This window comes from Vombatus ursinus, unplaced genomic scaffold (genome assembly GCF_900497805.2).
Source record: "Vombatus ursinus unplaced genomic scaffold, bare-nosed wombat genome assembly UNPS02014932.1, whole genome shotgun sequence".
NCBI classification, from domain to species: domain Eukaryota; kingdom Metazoa; phylum Chordata; class Mammalia; order Diprotodontia; family Vombatidae; genus Vombatus; species Vombatus ursinus.
Window position 1 is genome coordinate 10899818 of NW_020954710.1, and position 19660 is coordinate 10919477.

General features: G+C 48.1%; 1 protein-coding gene across 6 annotated transcripts in view; it reads left to right on the top strand.

Moving 5' to 3' along the window:
- The window catches only part of PLEKHG5 (pleckstrin homology and RhoGEF domain containing G5), a 110360-nt gene that overhangs the window by 68981 nt on the left and 21719 nt on the right, over positions 1-19660 (top strand). For 4 of the 6 annotated variants that reach the window (XM_027843958.1, XM_027843963.1, XM_027843959.1 and 1 more), the window contains 2 exons: positions 15856-15985; positions 19287-19389. In XM_027843958.1, the coding sequence (XP_027699759.1) occupies positions 15856-15985; positions 19287-19389 (233 nt within the window). Of the gene's footprint in view, positions 1-6507; positions 6578-8606; positions 8628-15855; positions 15986-19286; positions 19390-19660 lie in introns of those variants that run through there. The other 2 variants (XM_027843961.1, XM_027843962.1) reach the window with 2 other exon arrangements.

The following is a 19660-nucleotide window of genomic DNA, read 5'->3' on the forward strand; positions in this document are numbered from 1 at the left end:
TCTTTCTTTCTTTCTTTCTTTCTTTCTTTCTTTCTTTCTTTCTTTCTGTCTTTCTGTCTTTCTTCCTTAGCAATGAGGGGACAGAAGTTCAGAGAAATTGTGTGTCTTGCCCCAGATCACACAGGAAGGAGGAGGCAGAGTTGGGATTTGATGCTCCTCAGACTAGGAGCCATTGCCCTGCTGTTTGGTTGCTGCTTCTCCTATCATGCTTTCCCAGTGCACACAGCTTACCCCACAGGTTTCCCAGCTAAATGACCTCCTTCCTAAGAGATTCATTCCCTGTTTTACTCTTGCCCCAATCCCATCCCTAAGGGACTACAGAGCAAATCCTACTGAGTGAATCCAATCATATTTTCTTGCTGTAATCAGAGGTCCTGCATTCAAATCCTACTTCTTCCCCTTACTATGGGGCCTTGGGCAAGTCACTTAATCTTTGTGCCTCAGTTTCCTTTTCTGTAGAATGCAGAAGTTGGACCACACAACCTTGGAGTCGCCTTCCAGTTCCAGATCTTTGATGAAATAACAATGGTCCCATTTCTATAGCCCTTCAGGGTTTACAAAACACTTCCCCCAAATTCTCTGGGGGCAGTGAGGAGAAAAGCTGGAGTACACACTCAGGCTGCTCAAAAGCAAATCCATTCTCTTTCTGCTCCCCTCTTCCTCCTCTTCCAATCCCAGGGCTGGACTGGAATGATTAAAGTTGAAAAAATCTAAGGGATGGCCCTCCAGCATTTATGGTGTGCTCTGTGCCTGGCTCTGTGCTGAGCACCAGGATACAGAGACAGAAATGGAATGGTCCTTGCCATCATGGACTTAACTTCTTTTAAAACTCTGTGTTGTGCTAGGTGATGGGCATACAGAGATGAGAATGGAAAAAAAAACCCAACTTTTTCTAACCGTGTAGAAGCTTACATTCTATCAGAAGAACAGACATACAACTTAATAAAGGCAGTTTGAGGAGCATTAATGGGGACAGGATGTGCTGAGCCCCTGGCCAGCCCCTTGGTGAGGTAAGGGAAGTTGTCGTTTAGTCATTTTTCAGTCCATGTCTTGACTCTCAGTGACCCCTTTTGGGGTTTTCTTGGCAAAGGTACTGGAGTGGTTTGCCATTTTCTTCTCCAGCTCATTTTACAGATGAGAAAACTGAGGCTAACAGGATTAAGTGACATGCTCAGGGTCACACAGCTAGTAAATCTTTGAGGTTGGATTTGAATTCAGATCTTCCTGACTCCACCACGAGTTTCAGACATTTGCTGATATGTATTAGCTTGTGGGTTCTTTTCTTGGCCACCAGGTGGTGTTCTTTTTCTCCCTCCCTACACAACCCTGTTGAAGGTCTCCTAGCAAAGTTTCTGCCTACATCCTTTATCAACAACCCAGGAGGACCACAGCCCTACACACGTGGCATGTGGACGGTACCCAGGCAGAAGGGAGCCTTCAGTGGGCAGGGCCCTGTGTAGTGGCTTCTCTGGGGACATGATATCCTAAAGATACCAGAGATATGCCTGCCTCTGACTGTTGAGTGGGATAGCTTCTCTCTCAGCCCTGCTAGGTCTTGAGTCACTGAACTGGACAGAAGATCTCCAAGTTCTTTCTGCAGCCTGGCATGTGATGGAGACAGCAGCCAGGCAGCGTTGGAGCTAGACTTACATAGACTAGGAGTTGAGTTATAGGAACATAGGTCTGTCTATTCCTAAAACGGACCTCAGAGACCATCTACTCCAAGTCCTTCATTTTACTTAGGATACTGAGACCCAGAGAGAGATGTGTCAGGGGTGTGCTGGAACCTGTTCCAACTGGCTGGTAGATTGCTACATTTTCTCTATGAGCTTTTACACCTTGGCACAGGTTACAAATCAGAGTTAGATTTATTGTTTAATAATGTAGATTAAGCCTGGAAATGAGTCATGCTTTTAGGAGAACTGGTTGTTAAACACTTATCAGCACACTGATGGATATGGCTTGCCCAAAATCACAGTTAATAAATGGTAGAACTGGAATTTGAACCTAGGTTCTCTGCCTTAAGAACCAAGGCTTTTCCGACTATGTCATGGTACCTTGGCGTGTGTCTGAATCTTGGAAAAGAGATCAGGATGAGACCTATTTCTTTCTTTCCTTTTTAGGCAGTTGGGGTTAAGTGACTTGCCCAGGGTCACACAGCTAGTAAGTGTCAAGTGTTTGGTCGGAGGCCGGATTTGAACCCAGGTCCTCCTGACTCCAGGGCCAGTGCTCTATCCAGAGACCTATTTCTGTTGAGGATGCCACCATCTTTGCAGTGGCCCAGGTTTGCAACTGATGAGCCATTCCTGACTCCTCTCCCTCATCCCCTGTATCTAATCTGTTTGCGGTCTTGTCAATTTCTGTCTTGACAACATCTCTTGTATACACCTGATATACATCTTCTTTCCACTTAGACCTAGACAGTCCCCACCTTCATCGTCCCTTGCCTGTAATAGCTCCTGATATGGTTTTCTAGCCTCAAATATCGCCCTTCTGTTCTCCAATCCATCCTCTAGACAGCTGTCAACATGATCTTCCTAAGACACACCAGTGTGACAATGTCAGTCTTCTCAAAGTCTCCAGTGGCTCCCGATTGCCTCTAAGGTTAAATGATCAGCCTGGCATTTGAAAAGCTAGAACCCGGATCCAACCTACGTTTCCAGACTGATTTCATGTTAGTAGTGCCTTTCATATACTCTTACGTTCCAACCAGCCTTGCCTCCTGTTTTTGAACTAGAGATTGCATTTCTTACCTCCTAGTAGGGTCAGAGGACCCAGGTTCCAGTCCAGTCACTCCCTCTCTCTGGCCTCATTTTCCTCATCTGTAAAATGGGCTGGAGAAGGAAATGGCAAACCACTCCTCTGTCTTTGCCAAGGAAACCCCAAATAGGGTCACAAAGAGTTGGAAATGACTAAACAACAGCAAAACAAGGAGGCTAGCACCTAGTGTTTAATGTATGTTACATTACATTTCTAAGACCTAATCCAATCTAGATTAGTCTCTGGCTTTTAGGTTAGAGGAAAGGGAGGAGAGAATTAGCGAGTGACTTATTCTGGGGCCCAGGGGGACTGGTCAGGGCTGTTCCTGATTGTGGAGGGGACTGGAGAAAGCATAGGGTAGACAGAGCTGATAGTCTTAGGACTTTTATTAGAAGGTAGGACAGGGAATATTTTTTGCTTTTTCTTCATATCACTAGTATCTAGTGGCTGGCACATCGAAAGCACTTATTAAATGTTCATTGATTGGCTGATTCTGAGAACCACCTGGGTCCAAAATGGAATGAGCTGTCCTTGGGGGAAGGGAAGGTCAGGTTGGCTGAAAGGGCTCTCAAAGGCCATCTGGTTTAACCTCCTCATCCTAAAGAGGCTCAGAGACCTGCCCAAAGTTACCTAAGGTAAACAGTGACAGAGTTAGGATTAGAATCCAGATCTACTGACTCACTATCTGATGCTCTTTCTACTGTATCCTCTGGCCAAGTCAACAAATATTTATTAAGCACCTATTATGTGTATGCAAGGCAACTGATTCCTGCTCAAATAGGTAATGGTCTTGATTCACTGAGCTCCCTTCCAGCTCAAAGATTTTGTGATTTTTGTTCTTACCCAAAACCCCTAGATACTATGCAGCTAAGTGAGTGGATAGAGCGCTGGACCTGGGAATCAGAAAGACCTGAGTTCAAATCCTGCCTAGGACACTTACTAGCTCTGTGACCCCTGACCAAGGCACTTAACCTGTCTGCCTCAGTTTCCACAACCTGTAAAGTGGGGATAATAACAGCACCCACTTTCTAGGGTTGTACTTAGCAAAGTGTCTGGCACATAGTAGGTGCTTAATGCTTGTTCTTTTCTTCACTATGCCTTGCCCAGGGGAAATTAATCCTTCACAATCAGATCCAACCTTCTCAGTACCTGTTTTCCCCATCCATATTGAGGATGGGGAGTCTCCAAGAGGTTGACTTTGGCACAGAAGCCGTTTCATGCCCCTCACCTACCACTTTTAAACTCTGGGCCTTTTTCCCAGGGATCTTTGGGCTATGGAGGACAAAGGCCGGAGGGTAGGGGGGAAGGTGTACAAGAGCCCTGAGTCACTGTTTTCAATTCTCTACCCGTACTGTGGAGGCCCAAAAGGATAGGGAGTTGGGGGAGGGGGCCTGGGAAGGCAGGGCACTCCTTTCCTGAAGATTTCATTATTCATCTAGAGAGATCTGGTTTCCAGGTATCAGTTTCAACAAGTCGGCCCTGACTCATGAGTAGGGAGCTGAGGCCTGAGTCCTGATATCCCCGGGAGACTCCTCCCCTCCCCCCAAATCACCCTTAGACCAACAGTGGTCTACTCAGACCCCCTGGCATCTTGTCTGCTGAGCTCCAGCCACAGTGTGGGCACAGACAAGCCCAGTCCAGGTTCATTAGCTAATTAGTGCCCCAGCTCTCCCGGGAAGAGGAGGAGGGGCAAGCTGGGTCTGGGTAACGTTATCCTCAGGCAGAGGAGAGGTGAGGAGATGGAGATCAAAGGAGGCAGAACCCTGGAGCCCCGGGCTCCCAGTCTCTGGCGCCCTGGCTAGGTCTCCTGAGTGCCCCTGGGCGGTGCGTGTTGGGGGAGCCCCATTCCCCAGCTGACTGTGAGCACTTCGGGGCCCACGTGCCCCCAGGTCGGGAGTTAGGCGGGTGTAGTCCTTCCTCCTCATCTCCCCCTTCTGAGCAGAAGCGGTGGGGGAGGGCTGTGACTCAGAGAGGCTGGAGGTGAAGGAGGATATGACTCCCGCTGGGGCTCGAATTCCCAGCTGAGCGCACGCAAACAATGAGGTTCCCCTTCCTCCACTTCGGGCCCTGGAGGCGAGGCTGAGCTTCCCTCTCCGCTGGACTTCGGGCCCCAGGAACCTCTTTTCCCACCCCTGCAGTCACCAGTATAAACTGGGGGATGTAAAGGGGTAGAGGAACTGATGCCCAGGAATGTCTCCATCACCTCCCCCCTCCTCCAGCGAGTCGAGCCGGCCGACGAGGTGGCTTCGCACCTCCTGCTTCCAGGACTAGCCTGGACGGGCCCAGGCTTGCCAGGCCTCAGTTCCTCCCTCACCCCAACCCGTGCAGGCGGTCTGGGCAGGAAGAGGCCGCACCGTCTGTGCCCTGGAGTCAAATCCCTTTTCCCCAGGCAGGTCCGGGGTTGTGGGTTCCTTCTGTTTGTCCACCAAGTTGCAGAAAGCATGCAGTCCCCCGGGAAGAGCAAGGGGATGGGCTCGGATTCCCCCAGGCAGATGTCGGGGCGTCACTGCGCAGTTCTCTGGTCACTAAAGGGCCGGGGATTTTCCGCCAACCCACCCCCTTCCCTTGACTTGGGGGAGGAGGAGTTACTCACTGCCCAGGGGCCGGTGCGGCCCTTCCTGACCCCCATCTCCTGTTCCCTCCCTCCCAGCCCAGTGTGGGGAATGACAAAGAGCTCAGGGCAGACGCTGGGAGGCTCATAAGCCTCCCCCACATCTTATCTTCAAAGGGGCTCATCACCTTCGGCGGCAGGGGATTCATTAGTCAGTCCTGCCATTGGGCTAGGGAGGAAGTATTTGTAGTAGTAGTTCTGGCTCTGGGTCCAGATCCTAGGGCACATCTTCGAGATCGTCCAGGCCCCAGGCGATCGTCAGGGTCGCCCTGAACCAATGTCTGGGTGGAGGAGGCGCATTGAGATCTGAGGTCAAAGCTAAGGCAGCTGTTTTGCGGCGGTAGGGATCCCGTGGCTCCTTTTCCCGCAGGCCGGTAGACACTGAGTGGGGAAAGATGCCCAGGGTCAGGACCCGACCTCATAGTTCCCAGACCTGGAATTAGAGGCTTAGGAGCTTGGGGGCGGAAGACTTGAGTCTGATTTGGAGGAGGGGTGCTACTGAGACCCCTGACTCTCCTCCTCTCCCTCCTTTTGCATCTGGCCTTCCCATAGCAAGCGTCTCTCCCCACTCCTTTTTTTCCCCCTGGTTTTCTTAGTACGGATGGGGAGGTAGGGATAGCTGTGAGACCCACCTGGGCACCCGGTGCCCCCTGGCGGAAGGCGAAGCCGTGGGACATAGCTTTAACCTGTTTCGGAGGCGAGGGAGCCTGGAGAGTGAGGCTCTTAGACCCTGGGGAAAGTCCAATTTGGACCTAGGGAATTCCCACCCTGCCCTGGCGGGGACCCTGAAAACCCTCCCGTCTCTTCTGCCGGTCCCTCCCCCTGTATCTCTGACTTTTCTTTGTCCTTTTCGCCTACCCCCAACACTGCCCTTGCCTGCCCCCCTCTATCTCTGTCTCTCCAGCTTCTCCCCTCGGAGAAGGGCCCCATCCCTGGCAGTGAGGGAGCCAGGTCTCCCGGGGTTGGGCCGAGTTCAAAGGCAGAGCGGGTGACCCCAGGGGGCCTGGCCGGGGCTGGGGGCGGGAGTGTGCAGTACAATGGCAGGAAGCGGGGGCAGCAGCATTGTCCGCAGCCGCCGCCGGCGTAGACGTTGGCTTCCCTGTCCTTGCCATGGGGACAGGCCACGGAGTCTCGGGACGGCGCAGTCCAGGGCTGTCCTCACCTCTACTTCCCCAGGCTGGGGACGCAGGGGGCTGCAAAGACCAGGTAGGGGGAGGGGGGAGGCACTGCTCCTGGGCCTGCCACTGCTTGCTTATCTACTCCCCACCCTGGACCTCCTCTAGGTCTAATCTCAGCTCCTAACTACCAAGGGTTACAGAATTGGGGAATTCAGGGAAGAAACTGCCCTTCATTCACCACATGCCACACTATCTGGGCCCCTAGGGCTCAAGATCTAGTGACTCCTGAAGGAACATCTCCGAGCCCCTGGGATCTGGATGGGGGTGGAGTTTGGGATCAGTCATATGCTGGGGGCAGGGCAGTAGAGTGGACCTGGGTGGTGAAGAGAATTTAGGCTACTGGACGGTTTGTCTGTACATCCTGTCTTTTGTCAGGATGTGGCCACAAGAGGACACAGCCTCTCCCCTGGGTTGTTTCTTCCCTGGCCCTGCCCACCCCACCCCTTGGCCCACGGGGAAGCCTGTCCTCGGGCTGAATGGGAGCCAAGGTCTTTGTGGGGCTGGGAGATCAGGAGTGCCCAAGGGATATGAGTGTTTTTGCCAGTGTGACAAAGTGAGGGACTTCCCCTTGACTTTGAGGGTCTGTGTCTCTATGAAAGAGTGGATGGGCTTGGCCTTTATGTACATGGGTGTAACCTGGGAAAGCTGACTTTCCTCTACCCTCTACCCATCATGCTTTTTTCCTCCTACTGAGCCATAGCCCTTTCCTTACTTTGCTACTCTCAGTTTCTATGGAGTGGGTCTGCTCGGTGACCTTTGCCCTGGAAGGTCCACAGAACCAAGACCATCCCTTCTGAGGTCATTTTCTACGTACTGTGTAAGTTCCGAGGTGTTGTTTTTCCCTAGACTCTGAGCTCTTCGAGGGCAAAGGACTCCCCCCCCCCCCCCCCCCCCCCCGCGCCTAGTGTGTAGTAAAGGCTAAGGGCTTAATACAAGTAAGTGCTTGTTGATTGATTGAGCTCATCCTTATCATCATCTCTCCCTGGGAGTATTCCCAGCATCCCCCCCCCACCCCCTTTCCCCCTCAGTAGGGGTCTAGAGGCTGCTACAATTCTCATTCTCAGATCTCAGCTTCCCTTGAGGCTGGAGAAGAAGTGGTCAGAAGTTTAATCTGTGCTGAGGTCTCCAAGCACAGGGACTCCAAGGTCTTTGTCATCCCTCCTGCAGGGCTGGTATGGGACCCTTGGCCACTGGCCATCCCTGGGGGCCCTCCACATCCCCTATTGTTTCTTTTGTTTATTCCACTAACTGAGGCTCTGTGGCTCTTTTAGGGTCAGGGACAGAGGTTCAACTGGCTTCTGCCTATGCTGCTCTCTCCTCTCCATCTCCCCTCACCCCTTTCCAGGGCACAGAGGTCTCCAAGCAATCAGCCTAGACTGGATTTTGTGTGTGGAAGGGGTGGGCAGGTGCTGCCTGGTCTGAATACCCTCCTCCTCTTTGCCATCCTTTTCTGCCTCGGCCTCAGAGCAGCTGTGCCCAGATGTGCACTCCTTCTGACCCCTAGCAGGGGACTGATGCCATTTAGAGTTCAGTGACCACTGGTGCTCTGTAATCTGGGAAGAAAACTTGGCTTCCTGAGTTTCCACCCAAGGGTTTGGGTTTCGGTAAATGGCCCTCTCCCAGCATTCCCTGACCTTACTCCCAGAGGTCTCCAGCAGGGGTTGTTAACCCTTTTTTTGTGTATTGTGAATCAATCTGATGAAGTGTATTTATCTTTTTTTCTGAGAATTTTTTTTTTAAATATTTATTTTTTTAGTTTTCAACATTCACTTTTATAAGATTTTGAGTTCCAGATTTTTTTTCTCCCTCCCTCCCTTCCCCCCTCCCCCAAATAGCAAACAATCTGATATAAGCTATACATGTACAATCATTAAACATATTTCCACAGAGAATTATGTTTTTAAATGGATAAAAGAAAATACATAGGACTATTGATGAAACCAATTATATGGTTAGCGAAGTATTTAAAAAAAGAAGTTCACAGACCTCCAGGTAAAGAATATCTGTCCTCCATCTTTCTAGGCCAGGAGCCCTGCAGAGGGGCTTTACAAACCTGGGTGGAAATCCATCTTGCCTAGGTGAGTAAGCTAGGAAGGAGGAATTGGGTTGGGGGGGGATAGAGAAAGATGGCTCTTGGGATTACAGTTATGTATAGCAGTGTATAGAGTTCTATTGATGAAGATGGACCCTCCAGGTAAAATGTAAGCTCCTTAAGGACAGGGACAGTTTCATTTTTTGTTTTTTTATCCCCAGTGCCTAGTAAAGTGCTTGGCACACAGTAGGTGCTTAATAAATGCTTATCAATGGATTGGTTTTCCTGAAAAGTAATATGAGAAATGGAATTTTAAGCAATTGTTGATGCAGTAGGAAGAATCCTTGATTGGGAGTAGAGAGACCTAGTGTCCCATCCATCCCATCACTTCCTAACCCCATTACCTCTGTGACTTTGGGCAAGCCCCCAGGTCTGCTTTACCTAGCTGCTGGTTGGAATGTAGCCTTCTTGCCAGTGGGGAATGCTTCTTTTATTGTGTCTGTGTCCTGAGCACTGAGAATGGTGCCTGGCACATAGTAGGCGTTTTACAAATACTTGTTGATGGACTGGACCCATTCTATGAGTCTGAATTTGGGGTCTGCAGTGGGAAGTGCCTTGGATTTGAGATTCTGGTTCTTTTTCCAGCTCTAACTTTCTGTGATATATACATACACTTATACATGTATATGTACACACATATGTATGTATGTGTATATTTATTTCTATAAAGTATAAACTTAAATTGTGAGGACCTGGTCAGTGGAAATTAGGCCACTAAATAACAGCACCAAATGGATGGTGTACATAATCATTTATTTCAACAAACATACATTTATTAAGCACCTACCACATGCAAGGTCCCATTAAAATAAAACATGGTCCCTGCCCTCTAGGGCCTTGTGGTCTGGTAAGTACTAAGGGAGGTAGAGAAAAGGGGAGATAAGAGGAGTCACCAAGGAAGGCCTCCTAGAGGAAATGGACCTTGAAAACTGGAGTGGGCAAGCTTAAAACCACACTAAGGCTTTTTTTTTTTTGGGTGAGGCAGTTGGGGTTAAGTGACTTGTCCAGGGTCACATAGCTAGTGAGTATCATGTATCTGAGGCTGGATTTGAACTCAGGTCCTCCTGACTCCAGGGCACCTGGCACCATCTAGCTGCCCTTCACACTAAGACTTTTGGGACGGAATTTATGGGTATGTATGTACACACATACTTTTTTTTTTTACTTGGGGGGGGTGCATCTTGGTGTAGGGAACTCCTCCGTTAAAGAAACTCCCTCTGACGATGCAAGTCTGCACCTGAATCTTAGAAAGTTGCCTGGAATGGCGAGAGATTCAGTGACTTGCCCAGTGTCACATGGTTACCAAGAGTCCATGGAAGGACTTGAGGCTAGGCCTTTCTGGTTCAGGCAGGCTCTCTGCAGCCCAGCCCCCACCGCCTCCCAGGGTGGGGCCTCTACAGGTTTCCTTAAGGATGGGTCATTGGTGTTGCTGGGTCTCTGTCCAGCATTTTGGGCTCTGGCCTTTGGAGAGAGGAGGGAAGAGGCCAGGCTGGGTCACCTGGAGTTCACCTTTACGTCCTCTTCCTTCCTTCCCTCCCTTCCTTCCTCCCTGCTCCTTGGGGTGATTTCCTCATGAGCAGGCCCGTGCTGGATACAGGACAGTGAGTAATGTCCTCCCTGTCTCCTTGCCCACAGCTGCTCCAGGCTTCAAGTCCCACTTCCTTGGTGACTCCTCTGGTCTCCCCTTTCCTCTCCCTGCCTTGGTACCATAAGACCCTAGAGGGCAAGGACCAGGTTTTATTTTAATGGGACCTAGCATGTGGTAGGTGCTTAATAAATGTTTGTCAAAATACATGATTGTCTACACCTTCCATTTGGTGCTATGTTATTTACTGGCCTAATTTCTGTTGGCTAGGGTCTTGATTTAAGCTATTTGGCGTTTTCTCTCTCTCTCTCTCTCTCTCTCTCTCTCTCTCACACACACACACACACACACACACACACACACACACACACACACGCACGCGCGCACACACACACACACACACACTCACTCACTCATAATGTCTAAAAGTCTTCTTGCAGTTTTAGACCATTAAAGCCTAAGAACCCTGTAAGCATGTGTGTATATGTGTTTATATTATGAGTATATGTCTTATATATACATGCACGTATATATATTCATGTAGGTGTATGCACACACATGTACATATATTCATGGTATATATGCATGTACATATATTTATCTATAAACATGTGTCCTACATGCCTGTGTATATATATGTAGGTTTTGTATATAAAATGTGTGTATATAATGTATACACACGTGTGTGTGTGTGTGTGTGTGTGTGTGTGTGTGTGTGTGTGTGTATACACACACATATTATACCCAGACAGCTAGGTGTAGTGCCATACTTAGAATTGAGAAGACCCAGGTTCAAAATCCCACCACTGACATTTACAGAAGAAGCTAGGTGAAGTAATGTAGAGAACTCTGGATTTGGAGTCAGGGAGACCTGTGTTCCAATCTTGCCTTCAACACTGACTAGCTTGAAGCTTACCACTTCCTAAACCCTGGGCCAGTCACTTGAGTTCTCCCGGCCTCAGTTTCCTCATCTGTAAAATGAGGATAAGAGCACTTGTCTTCCAGGATGGTATGTAAGGTGCTTTGTAAACCTTAAAGTGCCGTACAGACATTGTTGTTGTTGAGTTGTTTCAGTCGTGAACAACATTTAGGGTTTTCTTGGCAAAGATACTGAAGTGGTTTTCCATTTCCTTTTCTAGCTCACTTTATAGATTAAGAAGCTGAGGCAAACTAGGTTAGTGACTTGCCCAAGGTCATACAGATAGTGTCTGAGGCAGTAAATATCCTGGCTCCAGGACTAGTGCTCTATCCATTGTGCCACCCCAGTGCCCATACAGGTGCCAGATTATTATTATTAGCATTACTTGTCATGAACAAGTTAATTAACCTCTCTGAGCCTCAATTTTCCTTCAGTGGAAAATGGGCATAATAATGGGTGTTGTGAAGCTCAAATGAGATATTGTGCATGTAAAGACCTTCCTAATGTTTGGGTAGATATGTAAATGTTCTGCCCTCAAGGAGTTTTATGCTTTCTGAGGGAAGGCACATAAGTAAACACAAAGTCATTTTTGGGGTAGGGAGCCTAGTCACTGATGGGGGTGGGAATCTGGAAAAAGCCTCTTGTAGGAGTAGAGGTGAAGCTGGGCTTCAAAGGGAGCCAGAGTTGGGGAGGAAGTATTCATTATAGGCTTGGCAGAGAAAGGAGATGGAGTGAGTGTCCTGTATGAGGAAATGCATGGAGGGCAGTTTGCTTTGAATCCAGAGTCCGTGAAACAAAGTGACGTATGATAATGCAATAAGACAGCTGGGGAGGTTGTCTGGAGCAAGATTTCTTTCAGTGCCCAATTGGGGGGAAGGAAGAGGCTGGTTATATTTGATCCTGGAGGTAGTAGGGAGCCACTGGTCCTTCTAGAGGAGGGGAGCACCCATGCTAAGTGCTGGAGATACAAAAATAGTCCAAAGATAGTCCCTGCCTTCAAGGAGCTTGCAATCTAATGGGTGGATCTGACCAGGGGAAAGACTAGATGCAGGGAGACCAATTGTGGAAATATTCCAAGTGAGAGGGGAGGAAGGCATGAGTTAGGGTGGTAGCCTTGTGAGGGGAAGGAAAGGGATATGAGAGGTGTGGAGGGAGAATTGATAAAATTTAGCAACTAAATGGGCATGGGGGGGTGAAGGACCGGAAGAGTTAAGAGCTCCCGAGTGACTATGAACCCAGAGTGACTGGGAGGATGGTTTCAAAATGGTTTGGGGGAAAGACACGTTGGCTTCTGTTTGGGACGTATTGAGTGTGGGATGTCTATGGAGCACGCTGTATGAAACAGCCAATGAGCGGGCAGTTGGTTGTGTGAGGCTGGAGTTCAGGAGACCACAACCAGGGAGCAAGGTCTTAGAGAGGCTAATGGATCCTCTGATAGCTGACTGGATCACGGAGAGAATTCAGAGGACCCAAGACCGAGGTCTGGGATAGACCCACAATTGTGGTGACACCTGGATGTTGAGTGAACACAGGTGACTTGAGGAATGGCCAGACAGGAGGATAGCCAAGAGGGCAGTGACACCAGAATGCATTGAGGGGCGGGGTGGGGTGGCCAACAGTGTTACTGAGGATGATGATGGCCTCTGCCATTTATATAGTGCGTACTCTGTGCCAAATATCCCATTGGATCCTCAAAACAACTCTGGGAGGAAGGTGCTATTATGATCCCCATTTTACAGATGAGGAAACTAAGGCAAACAGAAGTTAAATGACTTGTCAGATTTGAACTTAGGTCTTCCTGATTCCAGGGGCAGCCCTGAATTTCTCATCTTCCTGAGTTCAAATCTAACCTCAGATACTTATAGCCGTGTGAAGCTGTATCACTTCACCCTGTTTGCCTCAGTTTCCTCATCTGTAAAATGAGCTGGAGAAGGAAACAGCAAACCACTCCAGTATCTCTGCTAAGAAAACTCCAAACGGGGTCACGATGAGTCAGACACGACTGAACAAAAACAAAAAGCCCCTCCCCCCCAACTCTAGGCCGAATGCTCTAAGGACGGAGAAAAGCCCATCTGATTTGATTTGGCAATTAAGGCATTGTTAATAGTTTTTTGGAGAGAGTTTTGCTTGAAGGATGAGGTCTGAGGCTGGATTGCAAGGGGTTAAGAGTCCAAGGAGAGAGTGGAAGCATCTGATTCTGGCCAGTTTTTTCTAGGAGTTTGGCTGGGTAAGAGAGAAGAGATGTAGGACTGCGACCCAAGTAGCCGATAGCATCTAGTGAGTGTTTTTGTTGTTAATTGTCTGTCTCAGGCCGGGACAGAAGTGGGTGTGTTTGTAGGTGCAGAGTTGGGCCCTGCAGATAAGGAAAGATTGAAGATTAGAGAGTAGGGGGGTGATCGTAGGGGCGATCTGCTGGTGAAGAAGGGTAGGGCGGAAGCTGGGGGTGCGAGCCAGGGTGGTGGTCAGGGTGAGGAGAAGGGGCTCTCTTCACTGGGGACCAGAGCAAAGGAGGGGGAGCAAAATAAGGGGGAGGAGGAAGGGGCTTTGAGATAAAGAGAAGGGAGAAATGGGAGATCTCGCCTCTTTTCTCAATAAAGTAGGAGGCTGGGTGCTCGGATGAGAGGGAGGGGAAGTGGGTGGGGTGGAAGGCTGGAGGAAAGAAGAGAGGGGCTGCTCTGTTGGTCTTTCACTTAGAAGTCTAGTTGATAAGTATTTATTAAGTGCTCGCTGTGATAAACAAGGGCCAGCTAGGTGGTGTGGTGGATGGAGCACCAAGCCTGGAGTCAGGAGGACCTGAGTTCAAGTTTGGCTTCAGACACTTACTAGCTGAGTGACCCTGGGCAATTAACTTCATCCTGTATGCCTCAGTTTCCTCATCTGTCAAATGAGCTGGAGAAGGAAATGGCACACGTCTTCAGTATATCTGCCAAGAAAACCCTAAATGGGGTCTCCCAGGGTCTGAACTGCAGCCTTGTGATAAGCTCTGGGGTTGTATAAAGGGTCCCTGCCCTCAAGGAGTTCACATTCTAATGGGGAAGATAGCTTGCAAACTGACTCCTGTATGTATGAGAGATAGGAGATAAAGGGGAAGTAATCTCCGGGAAGATACTAGGAGCTGGGAATGGCTTCTAAGTGGGACCTTAGCTGAGGCTTGAAGGAAGCCTGGAGGGATGGAGAGTGATGGAGGCCTGGGGATAGGCCAGTGGAAAGGTAGAAAAATGAGATGGCTAGTGTCACTGGATTGAATAGTGTGTAGGGGGAGTAAAGCATAAGAAGGTGGAAAGGGAGGAGGGGGCCAAGTTCTGCAGAGCTTTTAAAGCCAAACAGAGGGGGCAACTAGGTGGGGCCCCGGCCCTGGAGGCTCTGGAGTAGGGAAGAGTTGGGTTCAAATCTGGCCTCTGGACACTTAGTAGCTGTGTGACCTTGGGCAAGTCACGTACCCTTCTTAGCTCCTCCCCCCCAAAAAAGCCAAACAGAAGATTTTATATTTGAACCTGAAGGCAATAGGGAAATCACTGGAATTGATTAAATAAGGGGATGACATAGTCAGGCCTGCACTTTCGGAAGGTCGCTTTGGCAGCTAATGCGGGAAGAGAGGAGGCAGAGGGACCAGGCAGCTGACTACTTGTAATAGGCTGGGTGTAAGATGCTGAGAATCCGGGGGAGGGCATTTCATGGGATCATCCGTCTAGAGCAGCCGAGTGGCATGGTGGAGAGATTCAGAAGGACCCGAGTTTGAATCAAGTCTGTGGGACTGCAAGTGCATCACTGAATCACACTCTGCCTCAGTTTCCCTATCTGTAAAATGGGGAGAATAACAAGGTCTACTTTTCAGGGTTGTTGTGGAGATCAGATGAAATACAATGTAAAATGCTCTGGGAAACTTAAAACATTATGGAAATGTTAGGTAGCTGTGAGAACAGGAAGGGACCTGTCACCTAGGCCTTTATTTAATCAGATAGGAAAATGAGACCCAGGGAGGTTGTCTTGTAAGTGGCAGAGGAAGGACTCCAGCTTTGGCGTTCTTTCTGTTATTCCATCTCCCACGAAGAACCACATTGTACTTCTCCTGTTTTTACCACATATTATTTCATATTATAATGATCTCTGGGTTTTATCTTCCTACCAGACTGTGAACTCTACAAGAGCAGGGACTGTGTCTTCTCTAAACTTTGTGTCTCTCCCAGTGCCTGATAAATAGTGATTGGCTAGAATGGAATTCTGTCCTCCCCAATCTCACTTTCTGCACCTGGGGCCGGGCTGCCCACGGTGTGCCTGGTTAATCATAGCAGGTGAGCCTGGAGAGGAGATGACTCAGAGGGGCAGGAGAGTTTATTTTCCTTCAAGTATTTGAAGTACTGGGGAAGGAAGAGGGATTGGAGAGGGAGAACATAATGTTCAGCCCTGGCGGCCTTTAGCAACCTGGAAAATTTAGGCTTTTTTTAAGGAAAAACTTCCTAACTGAGCCTCCCATAGGAGAATGGGATGCCTGGGGAGGGGGGAGGCTCCCCTCCATTGGTGGCCTCCCAAGGAGGCTGGAAGCCCACTGGCTGGATAGGTTGTAGAGGGGATTCTGGTTTAAGAATGGACAGGATTGAACAGTCACTGAGGGAGCACCTTCTAGCTTTCATACTCTGTGATGGACAGGGGTCCAGGTAGATGCCTTCTGTGAGGCTGTTTCTGTCTGAGACCTGTGCTTTTTGCCCCTAGGTATGCCACCACGCAGACTGTCAGCAGCTCCACCGCCGTGGGCCCCTCAACCTGTGCGAGGTGTGTGACGGCAAGTTTCATAGCACCATGCACTTTGACGGACACATCCGCTTCGACCTGCCCCCCCACGGTGAGTGAGCCTGGGACTTGGGGAATGGAAGACGGGGCTTCCTAGAATGTACACCCTCATGACTGACTGGCGGCACCGTCAAGTCCCTTCTAATCAAGGGCGTCTTACTTGAGTCTTCCCCTCACACTGTTCCTGGGAAGGGTTCTACATCTGAAGACCCTGTACTGGGTCCTGGTGTTGGACGGGCAGTGACTAACCAGCTGAGGGTGGGAAGCAAAGTATCATGGAGTAGCGATTAGATGACTGGAATTGGAGCCTTCATGCCCTAGGTACGTGACTCTGAGCAAATCAGTTTCTCTGGGCCTCAGTTTCCTCATAAAAGGGATGGATTCAGTAGCCTAGAGGTCCATTCCAGCTCAAAATCTACTGACTCTATGATATGCTACTTACTTCTTGGACGATTTTGGTCAGGTCACTTCCCCTGTCTGGGCCATTTGTAAAATGAGTAACTTGGATTAGGTCACAGCTAAGACTCTTTCCTTTGAGTCATACAATCTTCTGAACTCCAGCTTTCTCCCAGGTGAGCCAAGGAGGAAAGGAATTCCTCTGGTTTGGACAGCACTTCTTTTTTTTTACATTTCATAATGTTTTATTTTTTTCCCAATTACATATAAAAACAATTTTTAACATTTTTTAAAATTTTAAGTTCTCCTTTATTAAGAGAGCGAGCAATTTGATATAGGTTATACATGTGCAGTCATGCAAAACATATTTCCAGATTAGTCATGTTGTGAAAGAAAACACAGATTAGAAAAGAAAAAAAAGACATTTTTTGAAGGTATGCTTTATTCTACGTTTGGATGCCATTAGTTCTTTCTCTGGAGGTGGATAGCATTTCTCACCATGAATCTTTTGGAATTATCTTGGATCATTGTATTATGAGAATAGCTAAATAATCCACAGTTTATCATCCTTACAATATTGGTGTTACTGAGTACAATGTCTCCTGGTTCTGCTCACTTCACTTTGCATCAGTTCATGTAAATCTTTCCAAGTTTTTCTGAGAGCATCCTGTCCATCATTTCTGATAGCACAATAGTATCCCCATTACACACATTACTCCCATCACTCACATAGTATCCCATTACTCACAACTTGTTCAGCCATTTCCTAATTGAAGGACATCCCCTCAGTTTCGAATTCTTTGCCACCACAAAAAGAGCTACTATAAATATTTTTGTACCTGTAGGTCCTTTTCCTTTTTTAAAAGTCTCTTTGGGATACAGCCCTAGAAGTGGTATTGCTGGGTCAAAGGGTATACATAGTTTTATAGCTTTTTAGACATAGTTCCAAATTGCTCTCCAGAATGGATGGATCAGTTCACAACTCTACCAACAATGCATTAGTGTTCCAATTTTCCCACATTCCCTCCAGCATTTGTCATTTTCCTTTTCTGTTTTATCAGCCAATCTGATAGGTGTGAGGTGGTACCTCAGAGTTATTTTACTTTTCATTTCTCTAATCAATAGTGATTGAGAGCATTTTTTCATATGACTAGAGATAGTATTGATTACTTCATCTGAAAACTGGACAGCACATTTTAGAAATATAACAGATAAATTAGATAGCATCCCAAGGAGTGTACCCAGGATGGGGAAAGGCCTGGAATCTATATCTTGATAGGATTCAATGGAAGGAACTGGAGATGTCTAGAAGAGAAGAAGACTTTCAGGTGAGAGTGGGTGTGGGGGACATGACAGCTGTCTTTGTGTATTTGAAGAACTGGCATGTGGAAGACTTATTCTCTTTGGTCTCCAGGGCAGGATCAGGAGGATTGAGTGAAGCTGCATGGGATAGAATGCTGGTTCTGGACTCAGAGAACCTGGGTTCAGATCCTGCCCAAATCTCTTTGATAAGAAAACGCCTACCTTCCTGACTCTGTTTCTTCCTCTGTGAAATAAGGAGATTGGACTTCCCTGCTCTAAATCTGTAATCCTAGGATCCTTTGGAAGTTGAATGAAAGAAAAGTTTCCTGTTAAGGTTGTGGCCTTAGAGTAAAATACTCCTTCCAGCTCCAAATCCCTTGATGCTGGAATGCCTAGTTTAAGTTGGGCACAATTCCTCCATTAGCCACTAGAGGGTACGCTAACCACTCAAGCCCGGACCTGGCTACGCTGTCCCCAGTTCTGGGCACTTGGATGGGTGGATGGGACAGGAAGGGAGTTTTTGGGGTCCCAGCCTCTCTCAGCAAAGGTTGAGTGACTACTTTCTGGATGTGTTGTAGAAAGAATTAGGAGTAGATCTGGGACAGGAGTCCAAGGCTTTTTTTATTAAGACACCGAGAAGCTAATGCCACCCTCTTTGCCCTCCTGTGCCCATGGAAGGCTGAGATTGTGAACACAAGGGCATCTTGTCTGAGAGACAGCTATATGTCTGAGAGGCCTGGGAGTCAGGAAAATCTGAGTTCAAATCCAGCCACAGACACTTTACTAGCTATATGATGCTAGGCAGTCACTTAACCTTTGTTTACCGATGAGTTTTCTCATGGTAAAATGGGCATAACAATAGCACCTACCTTCGAGGGTTGTCATGAGGATCAAGTGAGATTGTAATTGTGAAATGCTTAGCACGGTGCCTGGCACGTAGTAGGTGGTAGATAAATGTTAGCCATAATAAAGTGCTGGACCTGGAGTCAGGACAAGCTGGGTTCACATCCCACCTCAGACATTTACCAGCTGTGTGACCCTGGGCAAGTGTCCTCATCTGTAAATTGGGGGGAATAATATCTGTCCCCTCTCAGTTGTGAGGCTCGAATGGTCCTGTATTTTGTGAACATTAAAGCACCTTGGAAATGTTGGTTATTCTTCTCAGCAATGCAGTGATCTGAGTCAATTCCCAAAGACCCATGATAGAAAATGCTCTCCATATCCAGAGAAAGAACGATGGAGTCTGAATGCAAATGGAAGCAGGCTATTTTTTCACTTTTGTTTTTTTTTTCTTTCTCATGGTTTTTCCCTTTTGTTCTGATTTTCCTTTCACAACATGACTAATGTGGAAATATGTTTAACATGATTGTACATGTATAAACCTATTTCAGATTGCTTGCTGTCTTGGGGAGGGAGAAAAATGTGGAATTCGAGATCTTAGAAAAATGAATGTTGAAAACCATCTTTACATGAAACTGGAAAAAAATAAAATACTATTAAGTAAAAAGTTAGAAAATATCAGCCACTATAGTTATTATGGAGTAGAGACTCAGGAGTCACGAGATTAGCCACAGACATTCAGCCACCTGTGCTCAGAGTGGAAAGGGAGGCAAGGAGTTCACTTTTTCCTGTTTGTCCTTGCTTTGCTTCCTCAGGCTCCGTCCTGTCACGGAACGTCTCCACAAGGTCATGCCCACCCCGAACCAGTCCAGCCTCGGACCTGGAAGAGGATGATGAAGGGTTAATGGACAGCAAAGGGTAGGCCTGGGACAGTGAGGGGTGAGGGAGGGTGGGACAGCCTCTCCAGGCCTAGATTAAATCCCTGACTTCAGCTGCTGATTCTGCCTCTAAGGGGCATGGGGCAGGCTTCTTCTCTGGGCCCCAGGGAAAATGCTTGATAGCTTTTGATGGAGACTGACCCTGATGAAGTCTCCCCTGACCTGGGAGAGTAGGGGAAGGGGAGAAAGAGGGGAGGAGGGGGCAGGTCTCTTATGTAATTACTCAGCCAGTGGAGAAGGGGAAGTGTGGG